General features: G+C 41.5%; 2 protein-coding genes across 9 annotated transcripts in view; one reads left to right on the forward strand and one right to left on the reverse strand.

Annotated features, from left to right (window-relative positions):
- Positions 1-10,396, forward strand: part of PKD2 (polycystin 2, transient receptor potential cation channel) — a 49,168-nt gene extending 38,772 nt beyond the window's left edge. For both annotated transcript variants that reach the window (XM_027116879.1, XM_027116878.1), the window contains 5 exons: positions 766-887; positions 1,136-1,253; positions 2,912-3,075; positions 7,615-7,762; positions 8,146-10,396. In XM_027116879.1, coding sequence (XP_026972680.1) covers positions 766-887; positions 1,136-1,253; positions 2,912-3,075; positions 7,615-7,762; positions 8,146-8,382 — 789 coding nt within the window. In that variant the 3' untranslated portion in view covers positions 8,383-10,396. The remainder of the gene's footprint in view (positions 1-765; positions 888-1,135; positions 1,254-2,911; positions 3,076-7,614; positions 7,763-8,145) is intronic.
- A 6,379-nt stretch (positions 10,397-16,775) lies between these two features.
- Positions 16,776-27,543, reverse strand: part of ABCG2 (ATP binding cassette subfamily G member 2 (JR blood group)) — a 130,157-nt gene continuing 119,389 nt past the window's right edge. For 4 of the 7 annotated variants that reach the window (XM_027116899.1, XM_027116898.1, XM_027116900.1 and 1 more), the window contains 6 exons: positions 25,329-25,418; positions 24,074-24,198; positions 22,329-22,483; positions 20,083-20,172; positions 18,725-18,807; positions 16,780-16,991 (listed from right to left, as the gene is read on the reverse strand). In XM_027116899.1, the coding sequence (XP_026972700.1) occupies positions 16,844-16,991; positions 18,725-18,807; positions 20,083-20,172; positions 22,329-22,483; positions 24,074-24,198; positions 25,329-25,418 (691 nt within the window). In that variant the 3' untranslated portion in view covers positions 16,780-16,843. Of the gene's footprint in view, positions 16,992-18,724; positions 18,808-20,082; positions 20,173-22,328; positions 22,484-24,073; positions 24,199-25,328; positions 25,419-27,543 lie in introns of all 7 variants that reach the window. The other 3 variants (XM_027116903.1, XM_027116902.1, XR_003434961.1) reach the window with 3 other exon arrangements.

The raw sequence follows: 27,543 nt of genomic DNA on the forward strand, positions 1-27,543 counted from the left end.
TGTGCTCTGCAACGGGAGAGGCCACAACAGTGAGAGGCCCACGTACCGCAAAAAAAAAAACAAAACAAACAAACAAACAAAAAAAATGTCAACATACTAAAATATTCATTTTACTATTTTTTAAATTTCCCTAAAATTTATAACCAACACCAAGGGAGTTTTTAACGTTTTAACATTTTGACAGAAGTTTTAAAGGTCACAGAACAATCATAATTTTTCCTATGGATCATTTGCATCGCTTCACACAGTTGCCTGGGGGTTTGCACAGCCGCGTGCTGCCATGCATAGCAAGGTCTGCCTGCAATGTATTAGTGAAAGATCCTCATCTCCATGTCACCGAAATTTTTTTACACACGTGACATATGTAAGGAAATTACCAACTATGAAATAATATAGAAAATAATTAATCCATGACTCAGGTTTCTTAGTTTTCTGAAGAACTGTTGCACATTCCTACATATTCTGAGACAGACAGCTGTGGAACACAGTGATTTTCATTCCTGTAACCTAAACGTGAACACAAACCAAAAGGCCCCTAGTTCTTGATTTATGGAAAGACCCTGACTCTTCCCATATAACTCTCCCACAAGAGCTTCACAGACAACTCGGGATGCATCCACCATTCATCCAACACATACTTGTTTTGTGGCCCACTTACATCAGGCACTGTTCTTGTCACTGGTTTACAGTAGTTACCACTGCAATTGGAAGGCAGAGCAAATGCAAAAGGAGGGTAAACTAAATGAAGTCTTCTCTTTCCAACAGGGCTACCATAAAGCCTTGGTCAAACTAAAACTGAAGAAAAATACCGTGGACGACATTTCAGAGAGTCTGCGGCAAGGGGGAGGCAAGTTAAACTTTGATGAACTTCGACAAGATCTCAAAGGGTAAGAATCAAAATTTCTGTGGCCCTGGGAAAGTCCTTATGTAAAGATAAATCCTTGGTGATAGGCTGACCCAAGTGCTCATGAAGACACTTCTTTTTCAGAGGTGGGTGTCTTTCTGGAATGTATTGTAAGAGGAGGACTGGCCCTGACTCAGCAGTTTCTCCTTTCCTCCTGCATGTGGATGTCTCTGTGTATGGGCTGGACCACGTACATGATTGAGTTCATCTGTAACCTCTCACTAATTTCAGGAAGGGCCATACTGATGCAGAGATTGAGGCAATATTCACAAAGTACGACCAGGATGGAGACCAAGAACTGACAGAACGTGAGCACCAGCAGATGAGAGACGACCTGGAAAAAGAGAGGGTGGGTCTAGTTTAGGAGCACATGATTGATTCATTACCTACCGTGTTTCAAACACCTTACTAAGTAGTGGATTACTGAGAGCGTGTGTGTGTGTGTGTGTGTGTGTCTTCTCTTTTTCCTTCTCTCTCTCTCTCTCTCTCTCTCAATTGATGTAGTAGTACCCTGCTTACTCCAAAAAGGATGGGAGTTTGGGGGAGAATGGATACACGTACATGTATGTGTATGGCTGAGTTGCTTTGCTGTGCACCTGAAACTGTCACAACATTGTTAATTGGCTATACTCCAATATAAAATAAAAAGTTTAAAAATATATATATTAAAATGCAATGTTAGCATAAATGTAAAAAGAAGAGTGAAGCAAAACAAAACAGATATAAAACTGAATGTGAATGAAACTAAAAAAAAATGCATTCCACAAAAATACATATGCTTAATAAGATTGAGCAACAAATTTAGCCCTAAGCTTTCTAGAAAAGCCACTTGAGGGGAAACCTGAGTAGTTATATACTTCACAATGTCCATGAGAATGGGAAAAAAAGATTTCTCAGGAGAGATACAATTAATTCGTTGTTCTTTAAATTATCATTTATAATAAAATAAAACTAACAGCTGCCTTCCATTTGAATACTTACTATGAAACTGTTAAAAATAAACTTACATGAGCTTTTATAATCAGAAAACATAATTTAAAGCTTTAACTTTAAAAATAGATGGTTAAGGGCTTCCCTGGTGGCGCAGTGGTTAAGAATCCGCCTGCCAGTGCAGGGGACTCGGGTTCGAGCCCTGGTCCAGGAAGACCCCACATGCCACAGAGTAACTAATTAAGCCCGTGCACCACAACTACTGAGCTTGCGCTCTAGAGCCCGTGAGCCAAAACTACTGAGCCCGCGTGCCACAACTACTGAAGCCTTCGCACCTAGAGCCCGTGCTCCGCAACAAGAGAAGCCACCACAGTGAGAAGCCCGTGCACCACACTGGAGAGTAGCCCCCGCTTGCAGCTAGAGAAAGCCCCACGCCCAGCAACAAAGACCCAATGCAACAAAAAATAAATAAATAAAACTAAATATATTTATTAAATAAATAAATAAATGGTTAAACAAACAAACAAAAAATCATGGTAATTGAGGTACAGAGAATACAAATTAACGTCACACAAAAAAGCTCGTTTCCTATGAGGAGACAGTACAGAACAGTGGTTTCCAAATGCTGCTCCACCGAACAGTGCCAACAGGTGAAAAACCTCAGTCATAGTGAAACATGAACAAGAAGACAATGAGTAATATTTTCACATGGCTGTATTTAATACAATTCTTATTCTAAGACTGTATCCTTCCTTACTTTGTAGCTATTACCTATGTTAACTTTTATGAAAAGATGATAATATATTTCTTCATTTACTTTTTTCTCTGCTTTGCTCTGTTTTTACTGTCCTTTCTTGTCCAAACAAAAAGTTAGCAACTTCTTGCTGGTCATTAAAATCTGTTTTGAAAATTTGCCAATCTAAAATTGAAAAGTATGAGAATCACAGTCTGGTGTTAACCTCACAGAAATCCTGGGTAAATGGCACACACCCATTTCCCATTTGCCCATGCCCTCAGTGAAGCTTCTGTGGAGTCTGGGGGTTCCTGCTCATCACTCAGTGATACCATGTTCTCCAGGAGGACCTGGACTTGGATCACAGCTCTTTACCACGTCCCATGAGCAGCCGAAGTTTCCCTCGAAGCCTGGATGACTCTGAGGAGGATGATGATGAAGACAGTGGGCATAGCTCCAGAAGGAGGGGAAGCATCTCCAGTGGGGTTTCTTACGAAGAGTTTCAAGTGTAAGTATAAAGGAATTGGCAGAATTTGAGTTGACAGGAATCAAAATGACACTAAGTAGTTCCTCCCACCTCTCTCAATTTGTCTTTTCCATTACTAATCATCAGTTCTTTTTTATAACTTTTATTGGTGTTTTTTCTTTTTATAAAAGTAATATGTTCATTATAGGAAAATTAGCAAATAAAGAAAAACAAAAGAAAATATTAAAATCTCTCATATTCCCAGCAACCAAAAATGTCAGTTAACATTTTGGTGTTTGTGTCTCCATTTACATGTGTTTATTTTTTAATGTTTTTATGGCCTAGCGTATGGTATATCCTGGAGAATGTTCCATGTGTGTTTGAGGTATGTTCTGTTGTTGTTGAGTGGAATATTCTATAGATGTTTTTTTAGGTCTAATTGGTTTTTAGTGTTATTCAGTTCTTTTATTTCCTTGTTCTGCCTAGTTTTATCCACTTTTTGAAAGTGGGGTATTAAATTCCCCAACTGTTACTATTAAATTGTCGACTTCATTTCTGTGAGGTTTTACTTTGTATATTTTGAATTCTGTTATTATATGCATACGTGTTTATAATTGGTGTGTCTTCCTAATTGATTGACCCTGTTTTCATTATAAAATGTCCTACTTTATCTCTAGTAAATTTTTTTGTTTTAAAGTCTTTTTTATCTGACATTACTATAGCAACTCCAACTTTCTTATGGTTGCTTTTTGCATGATATATCTTTTTCCATCCTTTTACTTTCAACCTGTTTGTATCTTGGAATCTAAAGTGTGTCTCCTTTACACAGCATATAGTTGGATCTGGTCTTTTTATCCAGTCTGAAAATCTCTGCCTTTTAATTAGAATGTTTACTCCATTTATATTTAATGTTATTATTGCTATAATTGGATTTAGTTTTGCCATTTTATTTTTTGTTTTCTATAGGTCTTTTTTGTTCCTCTTTTCCTTCTTTGCTGCTTTCTTTTACATAAAGTGAATATTTTCTGGTGTAACATTTTAATTCCTTTAATGATTTTTTTCACAGTATTTTTTAGTTATTTTCTTAGTGGCTGCTCTAGGACTTTACATATACAAATCAACTTATCAGAATCTACTTCATATTTATACTAAGTTAATTAATCCAATGAGGTATAGAAATATCGTTTCTATATAACTATCAACTCCTCTCCCTTTTTGTGCCATTATTATACACATTTACTTATGTGTATTACAAACCCAACATTGCATTCTTATAATTATCACTTTATATAATTTTATGTCTCTTAAAGGAGCTGAGACAAGAAACAAGAGATAAGTATATAGAGTTTGTTGTATTAACCTTCTTACTTACCATTCCTGGTTCTCTTCATTCGTTCCTGTGGATTCAAGTTACTATCTGACATCATTTCTGTACTCCAATGCAACTTTGCTCTTACCTACCTCATTTGTCCTGTTATTATCAAATATACTATTACATTTTTATATGTTATAGACCCAATAATATAAGTATGTACATATCATCTTCTACAATTGCTTCTTAAATCAGTTAAGAGAAAAAAGAAGAAATATGCATTGATACTATCCTTTATAGTTAAATAATTACCATTGCCAGTGCTCTCTTTTTTTTTATGTGGATTCTAATGACTATCTGGAATCACTTGCTTTTAGCCTGAAGAGCTTCCTTTAGTATCTTTTCTAAGGCAGGCCTACTAGCATGAATTCTCTGTTTTTCTTTATCTGGGATATTTTTATTTCACCTTCATTACCTTCTGGTCCCCACTGTCTCTAACGAGAAGACAGATGTTAGTCTTACTGAGGTTCCCTTGTATGTGACGAGTCATTTTTCTCTTGCTGCTTTCAAGATTTTTTTCTTCGCCTTTGTCTTTCAGTATTCTTACTATACATCTGAGTGTAGATCTCTTTGCATTTATCCTACTTGGAGTTTATTAAACTTCTTGGATGCATAATATGTTCATCAGATATAGGAAGTTTTCAACCACTATGTCGTCATGTTTTTCTGCTCCTTTCTCTCTCTGCTTTTCTTCTGGGACTCCCATTATGTGTAGTTGGGGTCTTAATGATATCCCATGTTTCTCTTAGGCTCTGTTCATTTTTTGTCATTCTTTTTTCTCTCTGTTCTTTCTTTAGATTGCATAGTTTCTGCCCATCTATCTTCAAGTTTGCTGGTTTTTCTTCTGCTGCCTCATATGTAGTCTTGAGACCCTCTAGTGAATTTTTCATTTCATTTCTTATTCTTTTCAACTCCAGAATTTCTCTTTGGTTCTTTTTAACAGTCTCTCTCCCTTTATTGATATTCTGTATCTGATGAGGCAACACCATCATACTGTCCTTTATTTTCCTTTACACATGATTTCATTTAGTTCTTTGAATATATTTAGAACAGCTACTTGGACTTCTTTGTCTACTGAGTCTACCTGTATCTGGGCCTTCTCAAAGGCACTTTCTGTTGCCTGCTTTTCTTTCCTGTGTATGGGTCACATTTTCCTTTTTCTTTGTGTCTCGTAATTTTTTTCTTTTTTTTGAAACCTGGAGACGTTAAATAACATTGTATATATGTATAAATTCCCCTTCCCCCCAGAGCTTGTTTTTGTTGTCGTTTATGCGTTTGTTTTTTAGTGAAGTCTGTTTCCCCCACGTTGTGAAGCTGCTGACGTCACTTCTTAGAGGTCACACGCTGACCATACACACCGTCATCCTGGGAAGACAGAGGTTTTAGCAGGGCTTGCATTGTCTTTTCCCTTTTCTTCTTCTCTCTGTTACGCCTTCTGCGTCTGCCCCTTCGGTTCTGCTAATTGTTGGCTGATAGGCCTATTGTTTTCAATAATGTCTTGGGATACAAATTTCTTCACAGTGTGATGCAGTGAAATGCAGGTCCCTTTGCAGGGGTAGGTTTTGAAGCCAGTCTTTAGCTGTCTTCTTAGCTCTTTCCCTGGTTCTTTCTGGTAAACTTGCCGGTAAACAGTGTAACCTGATGATCTCATGAAGTGACCGGCCTCCTCTTAACTGCTTATCACTACAGTCGCCACTGTTTTCGAGAGCATTCTTAGGCTTGACTACCCACAGTTTGTTCCAAATTAAAGCAAGTTCACTTGGGGAAGCTTTGGAGCTCTGTCTATGGCCTGATTCTCCCCCTAGGCAAAACTTCTGTGCCACTGCTCCAGAACTAGCGGCTGGCCCATCTCTCTCACAGTGACACCCCTGCTTCATGAATACGGCGCTGGGCTGGGATGGCAGCCTTTGGCGTTCTCAGCTCCCCTCTCCCAGCATGGAAAATCCACCCTACCGTTGGAAGCTGAGTGGAAGAAAAGAGCCTTCTGCCTCTCATCCACTCTTGCCTGGATTAGAGCCTCTGCATTGTGGATCTGGAGGTGGAGGCATAGGGATGAGAAATGCTGGCAGCCTGCCCCTCCCTCCCCCCTCTAGGAGCTGACGGGATAGGGCTGGGTGTTCTTTGCCGCGCCCACCCCCAGTGGAGCTCTGTCACACTGACCTAGGGAGCAAGAGAGAGGGCGGATGGCGGCTCCAGTATCACTCTTATTCTTACTGAAATTTAGTGGATTTTCTTTTTTTTTTTAACATCTTTATTGGAGTATAACTGCTTTACAGTGTTGTGTTAGTTTCTGCTGTATAACAAAGTGAATCAGCTGTACGTATACATATATCCCCATATCCCCTCCCTCTTGCGTCTCCCTCCCACCCTCCCTATCCCACCCCTCTAGGTGGTCACAAAGCACTGAGCTGATCCCCTGTGCTGTGCAGCTGCTTTAGTGGATTTTCTTAAATAAAAGCTTCTTCGTTTGTTGTATGCCCTTAAGAAAATTTCCAGAAATTAAAAAAAAAAGAATAATTCTCAGAAGTTATGGTTGTTTCGATGGGGAGAGGGCCTCCAGGGCTCTCATGCCACCATTCCAGAAGTTTTGTCTCCTATTAAATGTTTTTAAAGTGTTTATATAACATTTTGTTTATTCAAGATAATAGGATCATAAGTGAGCATACTATTTTCTAACTTCTTTATTTACATTATAGCTCACATCCTTCTATTTCATCATTAGAATGTGAACATCATTCTATTGCATTAAATACTGTCACAGTATAATTTCTGGTGTCTTCTTAGAATTCTGTTGTGTAGATGAAGAATAATATATTTAAGCAATCTTCTGTTAATTTTTAAAGTAACCATTTTTCAGTGACCCACTATTAATAAGCAGAACCCTAGGGAATATCCCTGTAGCCAAAAATTACGCACATACTTATGTCCTTTAAAACTTTTCGAAAACTGGAACATCTGAAAGAAAGAACAGGCATACCTTTTTCTGATAGGCGTACTTCTGATACAGTGTTGACTTGCGAAAAGGTTGTGCCGTTTAGCGTTCCCACCAGCAGTGTATAAGAGTTTCTCTCTAAAGTTTGAGACTATTTAGAGAGTGGTTTAGATCATAATCTTGTTTAAGAAAAAAAAAAATCTTAGCATTTCCATTTGACAAACCAACTGGGCCGAAAAGCCAGTGGCTTTGCCCCTCTCAACCACGTTTCCTGCAGCCTAGTGAGACGGGTGGACCGAATGGAACACTCCATCGGCAGCATTGTGTCCAAGATTGATGCTGTGATAGTGAAGCTGGAGATCATGGAGCGGGCCAAACTGAAGAGAAGGGAGGTGCTGGGAAGGCTGCTGGATGGAGTGGCTGAGGTCAGTGGTCGTCTGAAACAGAAACACCCTCATGCTATGAAGTATCAGGGTCATAGTTTGTAACCCTTAATCTGAGAGGATGTTTTTTCCCCATACCTGCAGATCAGTGCAGATAAAATGATAACCCAGAGGTGTTGCTTCCTTAATACTCCTCACACTGATGCTAACTGCCCTAACTGGACTGTAGAATTACTATAAATTACTATAAATTTATTACTATAAATTACTCCATTGATTCTCAGAATCGCCATTAAGGCTGGTGTTATTGCTCCAGCCTTACCTAAGTACAGATGATTGGGTCCCCAGATTTCCTAAGGCAATTTCTAAGTACGAGAGGATGCATCACTCTGCCTCAACATCTTGGTTTCTCTTTCCTTGATTAGGATGAAAGGCTGGGTCGTGACAGTGAAATCCACAGGGAACAGATGGAACGATTGGTGCGGGAAGAGTTGGAACGCTGGGAATCCGATGATGCAGCTTCCCAAATAAGTCACGGTGTAGGCACACCGGTGGGACTAAATGGTCAGCCTCGCCCCAGGAGCTCCCGCCCTTCATCCTCCCAATCTGCAGAAGGAATGGAAGGTGGAGGTGGAAACGGGAGTTCCAATATCCACGTGTAGGACACGTGCTACTATATGTGTTCTTCATAGGTGAGAAGGTGACTGTCCTGAGTTGCCGTGACAGGTACACTATTTATATGCCCTGACCACCATATATGATGCTGGTCTTTGTGACCAATCGTTAATTCTTCTGCACTTTAATTTATTTTAGATAAACTTTGCCCATGGATCAAAGAAGATGTTTTTTCTTTTTCTCATATAAGAAATCCAGGTGTAAATATTGAGTACAGAAAAGAAAATCTTTGTAAAGTATATTGAGTGGTATGCCCACTTGGTACCATAACTGAGTCTCCTCAGTTGACAATGAAGTAGCCTTTTAAAGCTAAAAAAAGAACTGTGAAAAGGCTTCTGAGTTTTTTATTTCCAATCACAAAAATCAGTATTGTCATTTTTGCCGAGTGTGTGAAGGGAAAATAGGGGCATTCCTTTCCACTGAGGCTTCGCTCATGGGCTTAATACATAGCTTTCTTTTAAGAAAGGAGCCTTTTATTTCAACTACCTTCCTGGGGTACACTTTTCTAAAAGAGCTAGAGAAGAACCCCAAACCATAGAATGGGTATGTAGTCATTATGCTAGAATTTGTATGAATGGTTACGATAAATGTTGTTGAACACTATGCTTTTTTGTTATTTTATCATATCTAATGCCTGGGGGACTAACCATTTCTCTTAATTTTTACACTGTTTTCACTCTCATTTGAAATGAGCTGCATGAAACCACTAAAGACCAATTGTGGGTTACAGTGTCATCTCTGACCATAGCACAGTAGAATTGGAAGGAGCCAAATCACTAAACTTGATTTTTTTCTAATAATTAGTTTAATATAAAGATTCATCCTTATGTCTTTTCCCATGTGGCTCAACTTATTTGCAACTGAATTTAATGTTGTAACTAATCTAGGAAGGTCAACTTACTAAATCTTTTAGGATGTACTGAACGTTTTAACTGAGTAAATATGTTCATTTTACACAAAATATTAAGGACTTTTGAAATTCATATAAAATATTATAAAACTAAGGTTTGAGTTTTATACCATTTTAAGAACACAGAACTCAAATTCTCTTGATCCTGCGTTTCAAAACTAGAATTTATAACCCAAGTGGAGCTCAATTTAATGAAAAGGAGTTTGGGTTACTGGAAGTTCAACCATTATCAGAAGGTATAAACTAAAGTTTTTGAGTTTGCAGCAGTATTTTTGTTTTTTTTGTTTGTTTGTTTGTTTTTAATAGGAGAGGGCCTCCCCAAATTTATGGGGAAGAAACCTATTTCTCAACAAAAACTGAAAATCTTATTTTTCAAAACTGAGTAAGCTGACCTTTGAGAGCAAGAGAGAATGCAGTGCTGGTGAATAACTCTCACCTGGAGAATAGCAGAGAGGCCTGTTTCTAATACTGTAGTTTAAACCCACATCGTTGTTTATTTAACTGGTAGAATATGCCAGCAAATCTTCAAAGAGAACATGAGCAAACCGACCTTTTTTAGCTGGCTTCTACAGAAGTGACACAGATTGGGTTTCTTTAACAGTTATTTCCCACGGCTCATCTCCATCTTTGCTTTCTTTTGAATATGCTACACAAAGTTCTTTATTACTAGGTACTAAAGTTTGCATTCCAGGGATATTGCGTGTACGTATTTATGTATGTGTACCATGTTGTTACATGTAAACAAACTTCAATTTGAAGTGCAGCCATGATGTGGCATCCATGTGTACTGACCAGGTGCCATATATCAATTATGGTCACTAGAAAGTCTGTATGATACTTAGTATCATACTGTTTTTCATTTCACCTGTAAAATTTTGCAGAGTTCTTTCTCTTTACTCATAAGTTACATATTGTTTTTTCTTCTTTAGTCACGGAGAATTACCTCCTTCTCCCTCCCCTATCATCTTCCCCTCTATAATGGTATCATTAAGAAGTTGTTACATATGCAAGTCTCTCAACAATCAAGAGTTTCATTAATGTGTAATACTGAGCACTTTACTTCCTAATAAAGACTTAATAGCAGATGTTAAGAGTTGTCTGTTTCTTAAGTAGAAGCAGTTGGGTAATTTGTCTTGTATCATGAGACTAATAGTAAAGGCTTAGACTTTGAAAAAGGCATCTTTCTATGTTCGGAAACAACGATTGACACATTACTTCTTCTGCAGTAGGTACCTCTAGTAAGTTATTCTGATGACTATATTAGTGTTTCCTAACGTACAGCCACTGCATTGTACTTACGCATTCCTATAGTGAATGGTTGGCTCCAATATTTCTGCTGTTTCAAAACCTTCATACATGATTCCCCTGTTGACTTTTCATGAGTTCCTCCGTGGGTACGTTACAAGAGGTGGGATGCTGAGTCCCAGGTATATAAACATTTAATTTCACCCAAAACTGGCAGGTTGCCCTCCAGAATAACGGCAGCAGTCTACAATTTCACTACATGCATGAAAGTACCAGTTCTACCCAGACCCTCACCAGCACTGGTACCATCCAGCTTCCTAATCTTTGTAATTGAATGGTTTTGAAATAAGGTGTCATTTTATTTTGCATTTCTCTGATTCCTAATAAGGTTGAACGTTGCCTTATATAGTTGTTCAACATTTGGGTTTCCTTTTTGTAAATTGCCCATTCAAATCTTTAAAATAGTACACTTTGATCTAATGGGAAACAGGTGTGTTTCTGTTCATTGTCTATTTTTCCACTGGGTCATAGTCTATTTTGTTGATTTGCATAAGTTCCTTGTGTGATTTAAATAGTAATCCCTTATCAGTTTTGGACTGTTAATATCTCTCATCAGACTGGTAATTTTGTCAATGTTTCCTTGGTGTTCATGTATTAATAGTAATATCCATCAGTATTTTTTTTTCCTGTATTGTTTTGGGGGTTTTAAAGAGACCTTTGTAAGGTCACAAACTTCTATTTATTACACTTACAGTTTTACTTTCACTTTGAATACATCTTAAGAGTAACTTTGCATAAGGTCCATAGGTATTTTTCTCCATAGAATTGAGCCAGTTATATCAGTACTCTCTATTAAATAGGTCATTTTCTTTACTAGTTCATGGCATCACTGATATATTTCAGGTTCATGTATATATGTGTCTATTTTTGAATCCTTTAGCCTCTTACACCCATCTCTGAATGTTCCTGCACAATAGGTTTTATTATGACTTTGTAGTATGTCCTCCTTCGTACGTGCCAAGGTCTTCATATGTGTTCTCCTCTTTGGCCCTCTTTTTATTGACTAGGCTATTTTTGTGTACTGTTATTTTTCCATATAAATGTCAGAACAAGTTTGATGGGTCCCGGGGCATGAGGGTAGGGGAGGAGGAAAGAGAGCAGAAAGTCCTGCTGAAATTTAGTTGGAATTGCATTGAATTTATTCATTAGTTTGGGGAGAACTGACGTCTTTACAATATCAGAAACATAAGTCTTCATCTGTTCAGAACTTCCTTAATGCCCTGTTTCTTTAAATTTCTTAAAGATTTTATGCATTCCTTAATATGGTTTTATTGCTACTATGAACAGTATCCTGTCTTCCATTATATTTTCTAGTTCGTTATTGCTGACATAAAGGAAAATTACTACTTTTTTTATAAATCTTACATATATCATACTTGTTGAACTCCTCTACTACCTCTAATAGATTCTGCATTGGTTCTTTGGGTTTTCTATGTAGAAGACCAGCTCATTTGTAAATACGGACAGTACCATGTTAGACGCTAGCAATAATAGTAGACATGCTTGTCTTGTTTCTGGTCTTAATAGGAATATGTTTTAGCTTGTGATCCTCTAAAAGAAAACCAAGGCAAGGACTTGAGTTCAGGTGATACTAGGAAACTGGAGTAGGAAACAAGAGTGAGCCAGGAAAGGAGGAAATTCATACACAGGTGTGTCATTGCAGTTGACTCTGTAGGCACAGAAGCCCAACTCCACCTCTGAGAAGGCTGCGGAATGCCTCCTGTAATTCCTTATCTGAAGAACATAAGCCTGGGGCATTGGTCCACTGGCTCTGATCCCTGCTGGTTGAGCGGTGCTCCTGGGGTGTGAACACCCCTGCAGTTTCAGGCTACACTTGCACGCGGGCCGAGCAGTTTCCTTCAGCTTTGGAGAAGGCCCTAGCACAGAAAAGGGAAGAGATTTGTGGTGCAGGCTGGAGGAGGGGTAATTGATGTCAACATGATCTGAGCTCACGTGGAGCCGTCCACCACAGCCGCGACCCAACAGAGGTGCAGAGGAGCTAAGACACAGCACCAGCGCCATGCCGATGCATGCATGCCCACATTAAGTGCACTCTGGACTTTTCGAGGGAGGTCAGCAAGAATCTCTAGAAAACACAATACAGGAGGGGCAGTGGAGCTAGCTAGTCCTCACTGCTGCCGCTGGTCACAGGCCCAGAATTACTTCTTATTCTCTCCTCTACCGTCCTTTTTAGAGGTTCCTCATTCTTGGCCAGAACTTCAGTTGTACTAGGTTGCTTGCCTGTTACAATGATTCACACCTTCATCGCTAAGGGCACAGAGCCCTTGGTTCCCTAGTCCTTTACCAGACTGCCTGTTAACTATGACCACCTAGCATGGAAACACCAAGTTCCCTCTGCGAATTCCCTGCCCCATTATGTAGCTCTGAAGTCTAGCCCCTCCTGACAGAGATGACAATGCAGTAACTGCTTCCTTTGCCTGCTGTTCCACCGGTGTGAGGATCTCAAAGTGACTAAGTGGCAGACATACTGCTAGTTTCAGGTTTAGTGGAGCCCCTGCTGTATTCCCAGGTGAAAAGGTACCCTCACTCTTGAGGATTCAGGAACTCCAGTACAGCAGTGCCTCAAGCTACAGAGACAGGAAGCATAAATTCTGCAAATGGGTTTAATGGGAATGATACTGAGAGAGGCCACTGTCATTTGGCACATGGACCTGTGTGTTCTAACGGTTGGGAACAGGCACTCTTGGTTTAATGCGAGGGTCTGCAAACTTTCCATAAAAGGCCCGATAGTGAATGTTTTAGGCTTTACGGGCTGCAATGGTCTCTGTTGCAACTACTTTGACATCGTGGTGCAAAAGCAGCCACAGATCATACAAACAGGCATGAGCATAGCTACGTTCCAGTAAAGTTTTATTTACAAAAAAATAGGCAGTTGGCTGGATTTGGCCCACAAGCCCTGGTTTGATGCACAGGACAATCCTGGAGGACGGCACTACTCCAGTCCCTGCCAAGGGGGTCATGCATGAACTGGCATGATGCCAGTAACCACTGTGATGTCCTGTGGGATGTAACAGTAATTGCTAAGATGTATGGAGCGCATCCTATGAGGCAGGTGCTTCTAGCCACTTTACATGCACCACATGCATTACCTTATTTAATCTTCACACCTCTGTGGAGGCAGATCCTATGAGGATCCCTATTTTGTGGATAAGAAAGATACAGAGTAAGTTAATCAAGTCCACAGGCCTGGGAAATGGAGAATGACAAAGTGGGAAGTGGGGGAACTTTTACCTAACTGTAGAGATAAACAGACCCTGTATTCACGTCACAGATCCTGAACTTCTTTTAGGTACCACTTTCTAGCTTATATTGAAGCCACTGTCCCCATCCTGGCTTCTGCACATGTTTACAAAAGTGACTCCCACAGATTGGGCACTGGTACTACTGCAGTACGTTCCAGATCTCAGCAAGGAAATAACCTGTCACAGAGTATTTGGCTAGTCACAGTCTCTGAAACCCAAGTTTCCTCATCTGCAAAATGAAGATGAGACAGCTTGAGATTTTCCAAACTACACAGTCAAGCCTTTCAATCACTGAGACAATGCCTCAGCTTTCCTGCTTGGCAAAGAAACGGGGCCAAACCAAGAGGCCACGTCCTCACTTGGATCCGAGCAACACCGCTTTCAACCGTCATGACTGAAAGGCTGTTCTGCGGGGTTGCCGGGTATAAGAATGATTCTGCAGGTTAAAAAAGGTTTGGAGATCCGGTGATGTTAACGCACTCCCTTAGTTCTAAATGTGATTCTGATATTTAGGTGGATACAAAATAGATGGCTTTGAACACAACTGTTGCACAGTTGTGATTGGATCAGATCGAATCATAAGAAATGTACGTTAAATGGTCTTAACTCCTTATTACAACCCTCAGTATTTCCCAAAGGATCACCTGGATTTCCAGTTCCACTCCTCAGAGATTCTAAGTCAACAGGGGAAAAAAAAAATAAGTCTTTCCTTCCTTTCTTCCTTCCTTACATAGCATGCCAGATGGTCTTTTTTTAAAAAAAACTATTTTTAAAAATATTTATTTATTTATTGGCTGCGTTGGGTCTTCGTTGCTGCTCACGGGCTTTCTCTAGTTGCGGCGAGCGGGGGCTACTCTTTGTTGGGTGCGCGGGCTTCTCATTGCAGTGGCTTCTCTTCTTGTGGCACATGGGCTCTAGGCACGTGGGCTTCAGTAGTTGTGGCTCATGAGCTCAGTAGTTGTGGCTCACGGGCTCAGTAGTTGTGGCACGTGGGCTCTAGAGCACCAGCTCAGTAGTTGTGGCGCACGGGGTTAGTTGCTGCGTGGCATGTGAGATCTTCCTGGAGCAGGGATCGAACCCACGTCCCCTGCACTGGCAGGCAGATTCTTAACCACTGCGCCACCAGGGAAGTCCCTACTTCTTAGTTTCTACTTTTGTTTTTTTTTAGGCCGCGTCCCATGGCATGTGAGATCTCAGTTCCTCAACCAGGGATCGAACCCACACCCCTGCATTGGAAGGGCAGAGTCTTAACCACTGGACTGCCAGGGAAGTCCCAATTTCTCAGTTTTGACATGCATCATGGTACATAAAATGTTAACATTAAAGGAAGCTGGGCAAAGGGTATACAGGAACTTTCTGCATAAGTTTTGCAACTCTTCTAATAAATCTAAAATTATTCCAAAATGAATAGTTTATTAACGGGAGTGGGAGGCTTACTTAAGGATGTATCTATACACACAGGAACACAAAAGTGAGCTGCAGTGACGTTCTGATAATAGCAACAGAGGGGAGTATACAAGTGTCATTTCAAAAATAACTCAGAAGAGAGGAAGCAGTATTGGAAGGGGAGCTCAGGGTTGCGGGGGGGCTTCTGTGCACTGGTCATGTCCTATTTCTTGACATTGTTGGTTGCACAGGTGTGTTCCTCCTCACGGGATTGTACTTTTCCCTACGTTACCCTTCAGTAAAAAAGTTTAAAAACACTTCCCTATTACTGGGAAAGGTCGGAATGAAAAGATGTGTAAGTAAATGAGATGTATATGTAAGGAAGGAAAAAACCTGTATAAGCCCAGTTATTCTATCATAAGTCTAAAATTTTCAGAGCTGGGAAGGATCATAGAAATCACCAATCCTGCCGTGGACAGTTCTTTATGCAGGTAGCCCTGGAGACCATAATGCAGTGCGGCTCGCAGAGCCCAGACGTCTGTATTGGAGCAAAATTTCTCAAGAGATTATCATGCACACCGAGATCACAAACCACTGAACTACCCCCCAGGAGGGTAAGTCACCAGACTCCTGGCCCTCTACACCTGTAGTCCAAAACCCAGCTGAGACCCCTGAGATATTCTAATTCCACTAGAGGGAAACTTCAGTAAGTTTTAACAACATTAGAAGGCTCATCAAAGCTTTTTCTATCGGGCTTCCCTGGTGGCACAGTGGTTGAGAATCTGCCTGCCAATGCAGGGGACACGGGTTCGAGCCCTGGTCTGGGAGGATCCCACATGCCGCGGAGCAACTAGGCCCGTGAACCGCAACTAGTGAGCCTGCGCGTCTGGAGCCTGTGCTCCGCAACAAGAGAGGCCGCCATAGTGAGAGGCCCGCGTACCGCGATGAAGAGTGGCCCCCGCTTGCCACAACTAGAGAAAGCCCTCGCCCAGAAACGAAGACGCAACACAGCAAAAATTAATTAGTTAATTAATAAACTCCTACCCCCAACATCTTCTTTAAAAAAAAAAAAAAAAAAGCTTTTTCTATCATAATGGCCTTTTTACCCCACAAATGACACTGGGTTTTGCCAACAAGGTTTGGATTTCATACTTCTACTGCAGCATCAATGTATTTGTTATTTATTATTTATTAAATAATGGAAGATCATAGATTCATATAATATTGAAGCTATTCATTTTAAAGGGGAGGAAGAAACCAATACCAGAAATATTAGTAACTTGTCACAAGTTTCTAGAACTCGATTTTTTTAAGGTCAGTAAATTAAACGAGATTTCTTCCCCGTGGTTACTGTCTGACTAGATGAACTAATACGTAGTACATAATGTCACTAGTTTATGACTTGGGTTCTTTCAAGTATAATTCAGTTCACTGTAATTTCTATAAATGTTTCTGTTGAAAATAATCCTTGCTGAAAAACGGTATGATGGCAAGTGAAAAGAAGACAACCAAAAAGTCAGTGAATACTGAAATCAAGGTGCTCCCTTTTTAATGTGGGGTAAATCATGTAAGTTAAAGAGGAACTTAGGAGAATTTTTTAAGGAATAACAGTTTCAGGTAGGCAATTGTAAGGAAGATCACGATCATGCATGCCAAGGCCACGTGATTCCTCCACAGGCCCCAAGGTGAGAGATCGATGCCCTGGCTTTCCAGAAATTCTTCGCCAGTACATCTGAAATTCAACAGAAAAAGAATATGACTTCATTCTTAGCATCTGTCAAACTTCACTCAATATATTCACTGTTCCTTTAAAAAGCCTACAGGTTACCACGTCTTAAATACCCATCCCTTCGTTTATAACAGAAAACAGTTTGGGAGGGCTTTTTGGTGGGTGGGTGGGTGTCTGTGTGTTTTAGCTTTATAATTCTGTTTTATTGGGATGTGACGGGGGCCCACAGGTCAGCCATATGCATCGTAAAAATATACAGAAAACAGTCGTTGAGTGCTTACTGCTAGATTCTGCTAGATACTGTGAAGCCTATAATAGTTTAGGTAAGCCCTAAAACAACCCAAATTTAAAAGGTGAGGAGACTAAAGTTTAAGGAACTTGGCGAAATTTACAGACTCGTACTTTGAACCAAGTTGCCAGCCTCCCCGAGTTCACTTGTTTCCAAGTCTATGATGCTGCTCTCCTCAAAGGGCAGAAACATTCATCAAGGAATTTTTCACTGAACACCTGATGGGAGAGTCTCAGCTTCAGCAGATGGTATCTACGGCCCTTACAAAGATGATGAAAGCCCTTTATAGAGCTTATTATCCACAGATCAGCCGTACGAAAGAAACACAGGCCGAGAGTTCTAAAACCAGGGGAAAGGCCTTAGTGGGGCTGGAGCAGAGCAGGATGGAGTAGCCCTGACACAGATTCGAAAAGGACCTGGTACTAAAAATACCTGGCACAAGCGTAACTATCGCCTGGTACCATTTTTGTGCAACTCTTGGAATTTGGCAGTTTAAAAAAAAAAAAAAGTTACACCCAGACCAAAAGAAAGGGAGTGGGCAGGATGAAGAAAGCTTCTCTTCACAGAGGTTTTCTGGCAATACTTCTAAATAGCAGTCTGTCCTATTATTAAGAATTACTTCTGTTCTACCTAAATATTCATGAGAGTTAGGCTACCAGCATTCTCTTTCCTCTCATTAATCAATGTATCAACATCACACCATTAACAACCATCACTGAAAAGGAAAGTGTTGCTCAATTTGAAAACAACACCTCTGATTTGATTAAATTCTGCATTTTTGTTTATTATACAAAAAATGGGATTTCCTTCTCTGCTCACTGAAATATGTGGTTCTTTCCTTAGAGGAGACATCCTTTAATAGGGAGTATTCCAAGTCAGTTAAAAAAAGAAACAAAAAAAACCTGTGCAGACTTTGATTTCATGTTGTCTCCTAACTGCAGGAGGAAGAGGCATGAGTCAGGACTGTGCAGGAAAATGTTCACCCTCCCCAACCCCTGCTGCCCTTTCAGCTCTTACTGCCATGGGTTGAGCTCACAGGAATTGTAAGTTCATGGCGTACACTTCGTATAATCCGTACAGTTCTGATACTGTTAAGGCCGTGCTACAAATATCAAAGCAGCTCATTTCAAACTCAAATGTTCTAAAAAATAAAAACTCAAACCCACAATCCAAACTGCAGAAGGATCTTTTCAAAGTGCCCCAAACAAACAAGTAACACGTAAGAAACATTTCTCCAACTGAAATACGATTTTGACCGTAATAGAATACCTAGGAGTTGTAGAGCACTTTCACGTGCATTAGCGTACAACCCACTTTATAGATGAGAACATCCAGGCTCAGAGAAGTCAGTGTCCCTGAAAGGACTCCCCAGCTCTAAGCCCAGTGGTGTTTCTGCATCACACCACAACAGTAAGCAAACCCATTAAGACAACGAACGCAAACTCACATTGCATAGCTACAGGTACTGTTTGTTGTTACGTTGAGTCCTGGGCAGAAGTTTTGTCCCAAAAATTCATTATGCTGCAAAGCCTGTAACACAAGTGGGAACAGGGCAAGGAAAATAGTTTTAAATTTCAGAAAGTTTCCAAAGAATTATCACAATCACATCCTCTGAGTTTAATCTCTGTTGCTATTTCTAAAAACAAACCAAGCTTCACGTTCACAGTCTTTGTCACACCAAAGTAAGTAAAATTATTTTTCCTGGCAATCAAGAGGCCAAGGGCTGGGATTCTGGCTCTAATACAAAAGCCAAGAGGAGAGATCTCTGGCTATATTATCCCACAGTTCTTTCCTTCTTCTCTCCCCAATTTTGTAACTCCATAAACACTATAATTAAAATGATACAGTGGGGGCTTCCCTGGTGGCGCAGTGGTTGAAAGTCCGCCTGCCGATGCAGGGGACACGGGTTCGTGCCCCGGTCCGGGAATTCCCACATGCCGCGGAGCGGCTGGGCCCGTGAGCCATGGCCGCCGAGCCTGTGCGTCCGGAGCCTGTGCTCCGCAACGGGAGAGGCCACAACAGTGAGAGGCCCACGTACCGCAAAAAAAAAAAATGATACAGTGGTACTCAATGACTATTGTTAATTTATAGTAACAATCTTTTGTATTGTTCCGGTTTGTTCTCATCCAAACCACTTATAATTCTTGGGAATTAGAAACTTAATTATATTATATTAAGGCACAGTTTTCTCTGGAGTTGATTAGCTTTCTAAAGCCAGTAGTGGCTGTATTGTATGGTCTTTGTTTTTCTTCTAATTTCCCTTTCAAGTTAAAATATGTATTCTAGGGCTTCCCTGGTGGCGCAGTAGTTGAGAGTCCGCCTGCCGATACAGGGCACACGGGTTCGTGCCCTGGTCCGGGAGGATCCCACATGCCGCAGAGCGGCTGGGCCCGTGAGCCATGGCCGCTGAGCCTGAACGTCCGAAGCCTGTGCTCCGCAACGGGAGAGGCCACAACAGTGAGAGGCCCGCGTACCGCAAAAAAAAAAAAAAATGTATTCTAGGCTCCCATCCTCTCATTAGTTTCTTAAATGAACTGAAACACTGTATTTTTTTATATCAATTAGTAATCTTTGTCCTTTACTCTGAGTTATCTCCCCATCCTTCACCTCCCTCAAACAACAGGGCGACTGGAGAAACCCCAGGTGATTATCAAGGTGACCCAAGGCTTAACAGGAAGCTCTCCTTCATTGTCCTAAAACTTGCACAGCCCATGGCTGGGGACGTGAGATGCTTAGGCGTTACTCTGGTTGTTCCCAGCAATGGGAACAATGAACCAGTCAAAGCGACAGACAAGGAGAACATACCGCAAAGCCATATCGAGGAATGCTGAAGTACTGAAGCCATGAGAGCCAAGGCACGACGGTTCTGAGATTTACCAACAGCCCTGAAAATATCTACAAAAAACAAGTACCAAGAATCAGAACTGGTGGAGTGATTTCATGAAGAATTCTAGCAGATACCCTCCTTAAGTCCCCGACGGCCCTGTGAACACTTCTGCCTTGAAATCCCTCCCACTACTCTGAAGACTTACCTTATCCTCTTTGTATATGTGTATCTCTCTAGAGCTGAGGCTGTTTAGGGTTCTAAAGGAATAACAATATACATTTTATTTAACTGGAAGATTTTTAATTGTTGAGGCTTTTACTTTCTCTGTAACTGCACACGGTGGAAGGTCAGTAAGTACTGACTGCTCTAATGATACAACCAACTATATGTTCCCACCAATAAACACACCCGAACATATCCTGAGCACCTCATGCCCCTATTTCCATTAACACAGTAATATTGACAAGGGTTTGCTTTCTATCTCTGTATGACTTTAGGAATAATTTTGGGTTCAAAATGCATGCTTAAAATAACCCAAAGACTGGAACTGGTACACAGCATAATATGGTAAAGCACAGCATAAAATATGGTCAATACCTTCATTTAAAGCTACCAAAAAGCAGTATTACAATGGAAATTCCAGGAGGGTCTGCTCCAGCAAGAGATGGCTACGTGAGAAGAGGTTCACGTAAAACATCTCCTAACTGGCACAAGGCATGCTGGGACGGGCATAACAATGACAGTGTTCCTGGTGTGACTACATAGTTTTAAACTTGACTTAACCAAGTGCTCAATACATAAGACAGCATCTCTGAGTAAAATACGGTCTTATGACTGGTTTATAAAGTTCTATACACAAACCCTTAAATAAAAACAAATCAAAGCATCTAATATATCAAATGAAACATTTTTATATTTGAAGAACATCTTATTTATTAGATGACATTATAGAAAATACACATAAAATTGATCACTTTCTCAATACTGTTTAGATTGGTACTTTTCAAACTCAGAAATGGAAGAATTAAACTTTGACACGAGTTGGTACTAATTACCTACCTTTTAAAGACAGGTACTGCTACTCTAGCAGAAAGGGCATGTGGATTAAGTAAATAGGCTACACATTCCTGTTTACTTGATGTTAGTGGGGAAATGTGATAACTGGTTCCCTTCACCTATTGAATCACCTTTGTGCGTGCAAAATGTAGGGCTGTGGGGACTTCCCTGGTGGCGCAGTGGTTAAGAATCCGCCTGCCAATGCAGGAAACACAGGTTCGAGCCCTGGTCCGGGAAGATCTCACATGCCGCGGAGCAACTAAGCCCGTGTGCCACAACTACTGAGCCTGCGCTCTACAGCCCGCAAGCCACAACTACTGAGCCCGCGTGCCACAACTACTGAAGCCTGCCGCACCTGGAGCCCGTGCTCCGCAACAAGAGAAGCCACCGCAATGAGAAGCCCGCGCACCGCAACGAAGAGTAGCCCCCACTCGCCGCAACTAGAGAAAGCCTGCGCACAGCGACAAAGACCCAACGCAGCCAAAAATTAATTAATTAATTTTAAAAAATGTAGGGCCACGTGAGGTTAGGATTAAATAGCTGTTTAAAAAAGGTAAACAGAAATATATTGACATAAAGGAATGTCAGGAACCCAGAAAGGAGGGGACCTAGTACTGGAATTGTTCAGTATTTTTAAAACACTCCTTTTCAAAATACTGGAGGGACACAAGATAGGCCCATGCCACATGCTGCTGTTTTCATGGAACTAAGTTCCTACCTTGCTTGGAGAGTAGTTCCTCCAACCAAACCATCTCAGCGGCCAGTTAAACAAGCCAGCAGTTCTCTCACACCAGCAGGGAAGTCAAACAATGAGCCTGTCATTTCTACAATTTTTTTAAATTTGAAAAATCAAAATTTTTCTGGTTTTTAAAGTTCCAGTCGATCAAGCTTTCACGATATGTCACCAAGAGGCATCTTTTTAAAGCTCATCGGTAACAACATGTTAACTAAGGTCATAACAACTATCTTAGAACAGTAGCAAAAAAGGCTGGATAAGGTGAAGAAAAAGCTGGTACGTTCTCTAATAATATAAGCTATACTTCAATATACGGCCTCCTTAAAGCAAAAGGATTTACAGAATCCTCAAGCAGGTTTTACAGGATAGGTGAATCCTGGGGGAGAACAAAGGGAAATAATTACGTCTCAGGGAAGCACAGTTCATACTCACCATCATAAACACAAAAGAGATGGTCATGAGAAGTGTTGCTATGGATACCACGCTCTGACCTGCTGCTATGGCCAGTGCCATTGAACTGGCTGAATAAGCCACCATCATCAGGGTAAACATCATGACGAAGAAGGCCTCCACCTGTGGTTTCAATCCTTAGGGAGCAAAGAGGGGGTTAATCCAACTGTCTACGTCACGGTGTATTGTTATTGTGCAAATAACACTACAATATTTTGAGAAACTAGTATCAGATGGAAAAAAGTCCATCCTCTATCCAACCACCCTGGGTCACCACTTTCATTGTTCCCCCCGATATAACTGTAGGAAGCTATATGCTATATGCAGTTTTCTTTTTTTAAAAAAATTTATTTATTTTATTTTTGGCTGTGTTGCATCTTCGTTGCTGCACGCAGGCTTCCTCTAGTTGCGGCGAGCAGGGGCTACTCTTGGTTGCAGTGCACGGGCCTCTCATTGCGGTGGCTTCTTTTGTTGCAGAGCACGGGCTTTAGGTGTGTAGGCTTCAGTAGTTGTGGTGCACGGGCTCAGTACTTGTGGTGCACGGGCTTAGTTGCTCCATGGCATGTGGGATCTTCCCAGACCAGGGATCGAACCTGTGCCTCCTGCATCGGCAGGTGGATTCTTAACCACTGCGCCACCGTGGAAGTCCTGCAGTTTTCTTTTACAGGCTCACTGCATGAGCACTTTTGCACGTAACACTCGTGCTTCTTTATTTGTAATTATTAACCATTTCTGAGTGCCTGAGGTGGAGAGCTGCAGGCAACACAACTGGCCAGCATTCTACTGCCTTCTCTCCTAAGAAGGAAACTTGCCAAGACCACATTCACTTTACCTAGACATCACCACATTACTCACTGTTTGTTGTAAATGTATTAGTGAAGATACTGGGAAGGTCAGGATTACACGCCTTCCCAGTGGTTTTAAAATCTGGGGGACGTGTCCATAATCCAAGTCTCCCAAGACAAATCACCCTGTAACTCTGGGATTGAGGACGGGGTTAAATTAAGTTTCATAAAACTGCTCTGTCAACGAAAACAGGCTCATACTGTGGGTCATACAAAAATCTGAAGATTTTGGAACAGCCATAAGAACACCAGTTAGGAGTCTGAGGATGTAGGATCTATGCCTAATTCTTTACGAAACACCTCTTATTTGTAAAATGGAATTTTACACTCAATGAATAGTGCTTTGTCAGAAAAGAAATATTTCTGGTGCGTGTGTATGTGAGAAATATACGGAAATTCTGATACAATGAGCCTGGGGTGTAGTCTAAACACAAGGCATAAAAAAATCAATCTGTCTACATCTATCGAACAAATATTTTTATTACCAGAAGTCACTATCTTTCATTATCTTCATACACACACACACACACACACACACACACACACACACACACATATAAAAATATAAATAGATAAGTAATAAATATCCCAGCTCCAGCTCCTCCAACATAGTGTCAAATAGTTTTAGGAATTATTTCCATGTTTGTATATGACACAGAGCATCTCTGTTTATAAAATATAGTTTTATAAATAGTTTTAAAATTACTTTGGAAAAAGTCTTGCAAAAATCTCCTCAGAGAAGAGTTATTCCAGAGCATACGTAATGAACAGATGCTTCCTTATCTCAGGACTTGATTTACAGCTTTGAGAACCAAGGCACGCCTGCAAAAAGTCCCCTCACATCCAAGACTAAAAACACATACCTTTTGTTTCACGGCTTACCTAACAGGAAGTATGTTATACTAGTAAATATAATACTTGGTAACATCCTCATGGGGAGTAAATCAGATAACAGTTTTCCAAAGAAGTAAGATGACACTCTGTAATATCCACTGATATATTCATGTCTAAAAACAAAGATTCACATCACACATCCTACGTTAGTTGAAGAAGGCAAAGACCAGAAGATTAGACCACTTGGCTATACCTATTTCCGCTGCCACCCTGGATCTAAGAACTACAGCTTCCAGGTCCTCGAGGCTAACCCACCACCCTTCATCCCCGTCAGCGCCAGGCGCATCTCACGTGTGCGCCTCCCCTGGGACATCACCCCCCAAGGCTCTGTGCAGTGACCCCTCTTCTCATTGCGTAACTCCCTCCAAATGCCGGCCAGTTCGCCCTCCTAACACACACGCCAGGGGGACGGGACCTGCATCGCCTCCCTCTCTTCCGACAGTGGCTCTCCTTGAAGGCCAGCATGTCTGAAGCTGATCTCAGAGGTCACAGAGGCTTTTCTTTTTCCCTGCTTCTAATTATGAAGAAGGTGGTGTTGCTACTCTCCGAGCCTCAAATGCAGCTTTGGGTCACTAATCTGTTTTTACTTCTTCCACTATCATGATAAAAAAAAGAAAACGGTACTTCCTTCCATGATCATGCCTGCCCACCACACACCCCTGTCAGCTCTCAAATCCTCTTTTCTTCCCTCTGAAGTTCTAGATCCCTCCTCTTCCTGACAGCTTCCTCCTGTAAATCCAAACTATTCCACCAAGATCTTCATTCTTCCCCTCTCTAATGATTCCTTTATGCGACATGTAAACACGCAAATCTCTTCCAACTTGGAAAAAAACAAGAAACGAAACAGCCCACCTTTATTTTAAGGCTGTCCTCTGGCCCTTCCGTTCTCCCTTCCACTGAGGGCTCGGTCTACATTCTCGGTCAGCTTTACTCCTCACCTTGAATTTACTGTTCAGCTCACTACCTTCCCTCTACCAAGCCCCTCCAACTTTCCTTGTGACAGTCATCATGACTTCTTCCTTTTCAGCCGCTTTATTCCCTGCTTTCTCTGCAGCAGTAGATTCGTGGGCTAGGCCCTGAACTCGAAACTCCTTTTTCCCTGGGTATCAGGCCCCATGTGCTCGTGATTCTCCTCCCAGCCTCTGAGTGAACACTGGTAATCCCCAAGAACCAAGCCATGGCCTGATTCTGGATATGACCAGTTTGACCAGTAGCCCCCTTCCTGAAACAGAGACCTACTCACATAAAGAGCTTCTTCTCGACCACCAGGAGCTCCACGGCCGACACACTGCTGAAACACTGGTTGGTGGTCAGGAAGAAGAGTACCCCGGCTCTGTGATGAGAGAGAGGGAACGAAAGCACTGCAGTCAATTAAACATTCTTAGGTCCTTTTCCTACCTGCAAAACTCTTCCCTCAAATGATATCTTAGCACATTAAACAAACGACTCTTCTGGTCGAAACTGAGAGGGAAGCATGAGCCCCATCAGGCCACTCCCTCACCCCCGTGTCTCCACAGTGATACCCCTGGGACTCCATATAGCACAGTTTGAAATTCATGACCCAGTTTGCTACGGACTGAATTGCGTGCTCCCCAAATTCCTGTGCCGAAGCCCTAACCCTCAGCGTGACGGCATTTAGAGATGGTGGCTTTGGGAGGTGGTCCGGTTTAGACGAGGTCATGAGGGTAGGGCCCTCGCAATGGATTAGTGCCCTTAGAAGAAAAGGGCGAGACATCAGAGCTTGCTCTCTGCCATGCAAGGACACAGCCAGAAGGCAGCAGATCAGAAGAGGGCCCTCTTCAGAACCCGACCATGCTGGCAACCTGATTCCCAGAACTGCGAGAAATGAATTTCTGTGGTTCAAGCCACCCAGTCTGTGGGTCCTTGGCCCCGTCTATGGCAGCCAAGCTGACAATTACATAGGCCACAAAAATACTATCACCCTGGATTTTAACTAACAAAATGCCAACTGCAGCTCCTAATGTGTGAACAGAGAAACAGGGAGCCAAATACAGCTTGCAAAGGTTAAAAGCCGCTATTAGCCACTTCTTCAAAAGTGGAGTAAAGCAGAAACTACGACGAGGCAAAATGAAAGACTGTGGAGGGACATCTTATTGTATACATCCGCCTCACCACCACCAGCACAGCCTTGATAGTCTCCTTGACCACCCACTGCCAATGGGGTTTCTTTCCAACGGGCTCAAAAAAAAAACACCCCAAAATAATGCTCATAAAGGAAAAACTAATTTGTGCACCTATGAGAAAAGGAAGACTATTAATGCTTCTCTCTCAGTAAAATAACTGAAGTTTAAAAAGGAAAGTACTCAGTTAATCTACACTTCGACAGAAATATGAATTTCATGAAAGCATGCCCACAGTCCTGAAACACTGTTGGGCTTTCCTTCCTAACCTAATGATTTAATTGACATTGAGGATGTGAGTTGAAACGAAAAGAGATGAGGCAGCACATCACTTAAATGACACACAAATAAGAGAATTTTTAAAAATGTAAACCCAAGTGTATAACCCTCTAAAAAAAAGAGTCCACAGACACTCAGTAATTGGTTTTAACACTCCCTCCTCCCAAAATAAAGAACTTAAGGAACAGGCTGTTTTAAAAGTAAATGTTTAGGGACTTCCCTGGTGGCACAGTGGTTAAGAATCCGCCTGCCAGTGCAGGGGACACGGGTTCGAGCCCTGGTCTGGCAAGATCCCACATGGCACAGAGCAGCTAATCCTGTGTGCCACAACTACTGAGCCTGCGTGCCTAGAGCCCGTGCTCTGCAACAAGAGAAGCCACTGCAATGAGAAGCCCACGCACCGCAAGGAAGAGTAGCCCCCACTCGCCGCAACTAGAGAAAGCCCGTGTGCAGCAACGAAGATCTAATGCAGCCAAAAATTTATTTATTTATTAAAAGAAAAGAAAAAAAAAAGAATCCACCTTCCAATGCAGGGGACGCGGGTTCAATCCCTGGTCGAGGAACTAAGATCCCACATGTCTCAGGGCAACTAAGTCTGTGCGCTGCAACTACTGGGCCCGCGTGCCCTGGAGCCCACGCACCACAACTAAAGAGAAGCTCGTGCACTGTAACTACTGAGCCCGTGTGCTCTGGAACCTGCACCCCACAACTCGAGGGAAGCCCATGCACCACAATGAAGAGTCCGTGCACCGCAACTAAAGATCCCGCATGCCACAACTAAGACCCGACGCAGCCAAATAAATAAGTAAATAAGTAAATGTTTATACAATAAATAAATGGAAAAAAGCCAGGCCTATAATGCAAGCAACTATGCTACTTTCTGCACACAAATAAGCCTAATATCAACATAAAAGCTAATTTCAGAAACACAGGACATGGCAACAATTCAGCTCAATTTGTTAAGTGTTACATCTAACGGTACAATAACGTTCATAAAGATTTTGAACTAGTACATAGTGAAATTCCTCCTAAATCATA

The sequence above is a fragment of the Aethalodelphis obliquidens genome, unplaced genomic scaffold, assembly GCF_003676395.1.
Source record: "Aethalodelphis obliquidens isolate GAN/ISIS:26980383/991018 unplaced genomic scaffold, ASM367639v1 scaffold17, whole genome shotgun sequence".
NCBI lineage: Eukaryota > Metazoa > Chordata > Mammalia > Artiodactyla > Delphinidae > Aethalodelphis > Aethalodelphis obliquidens.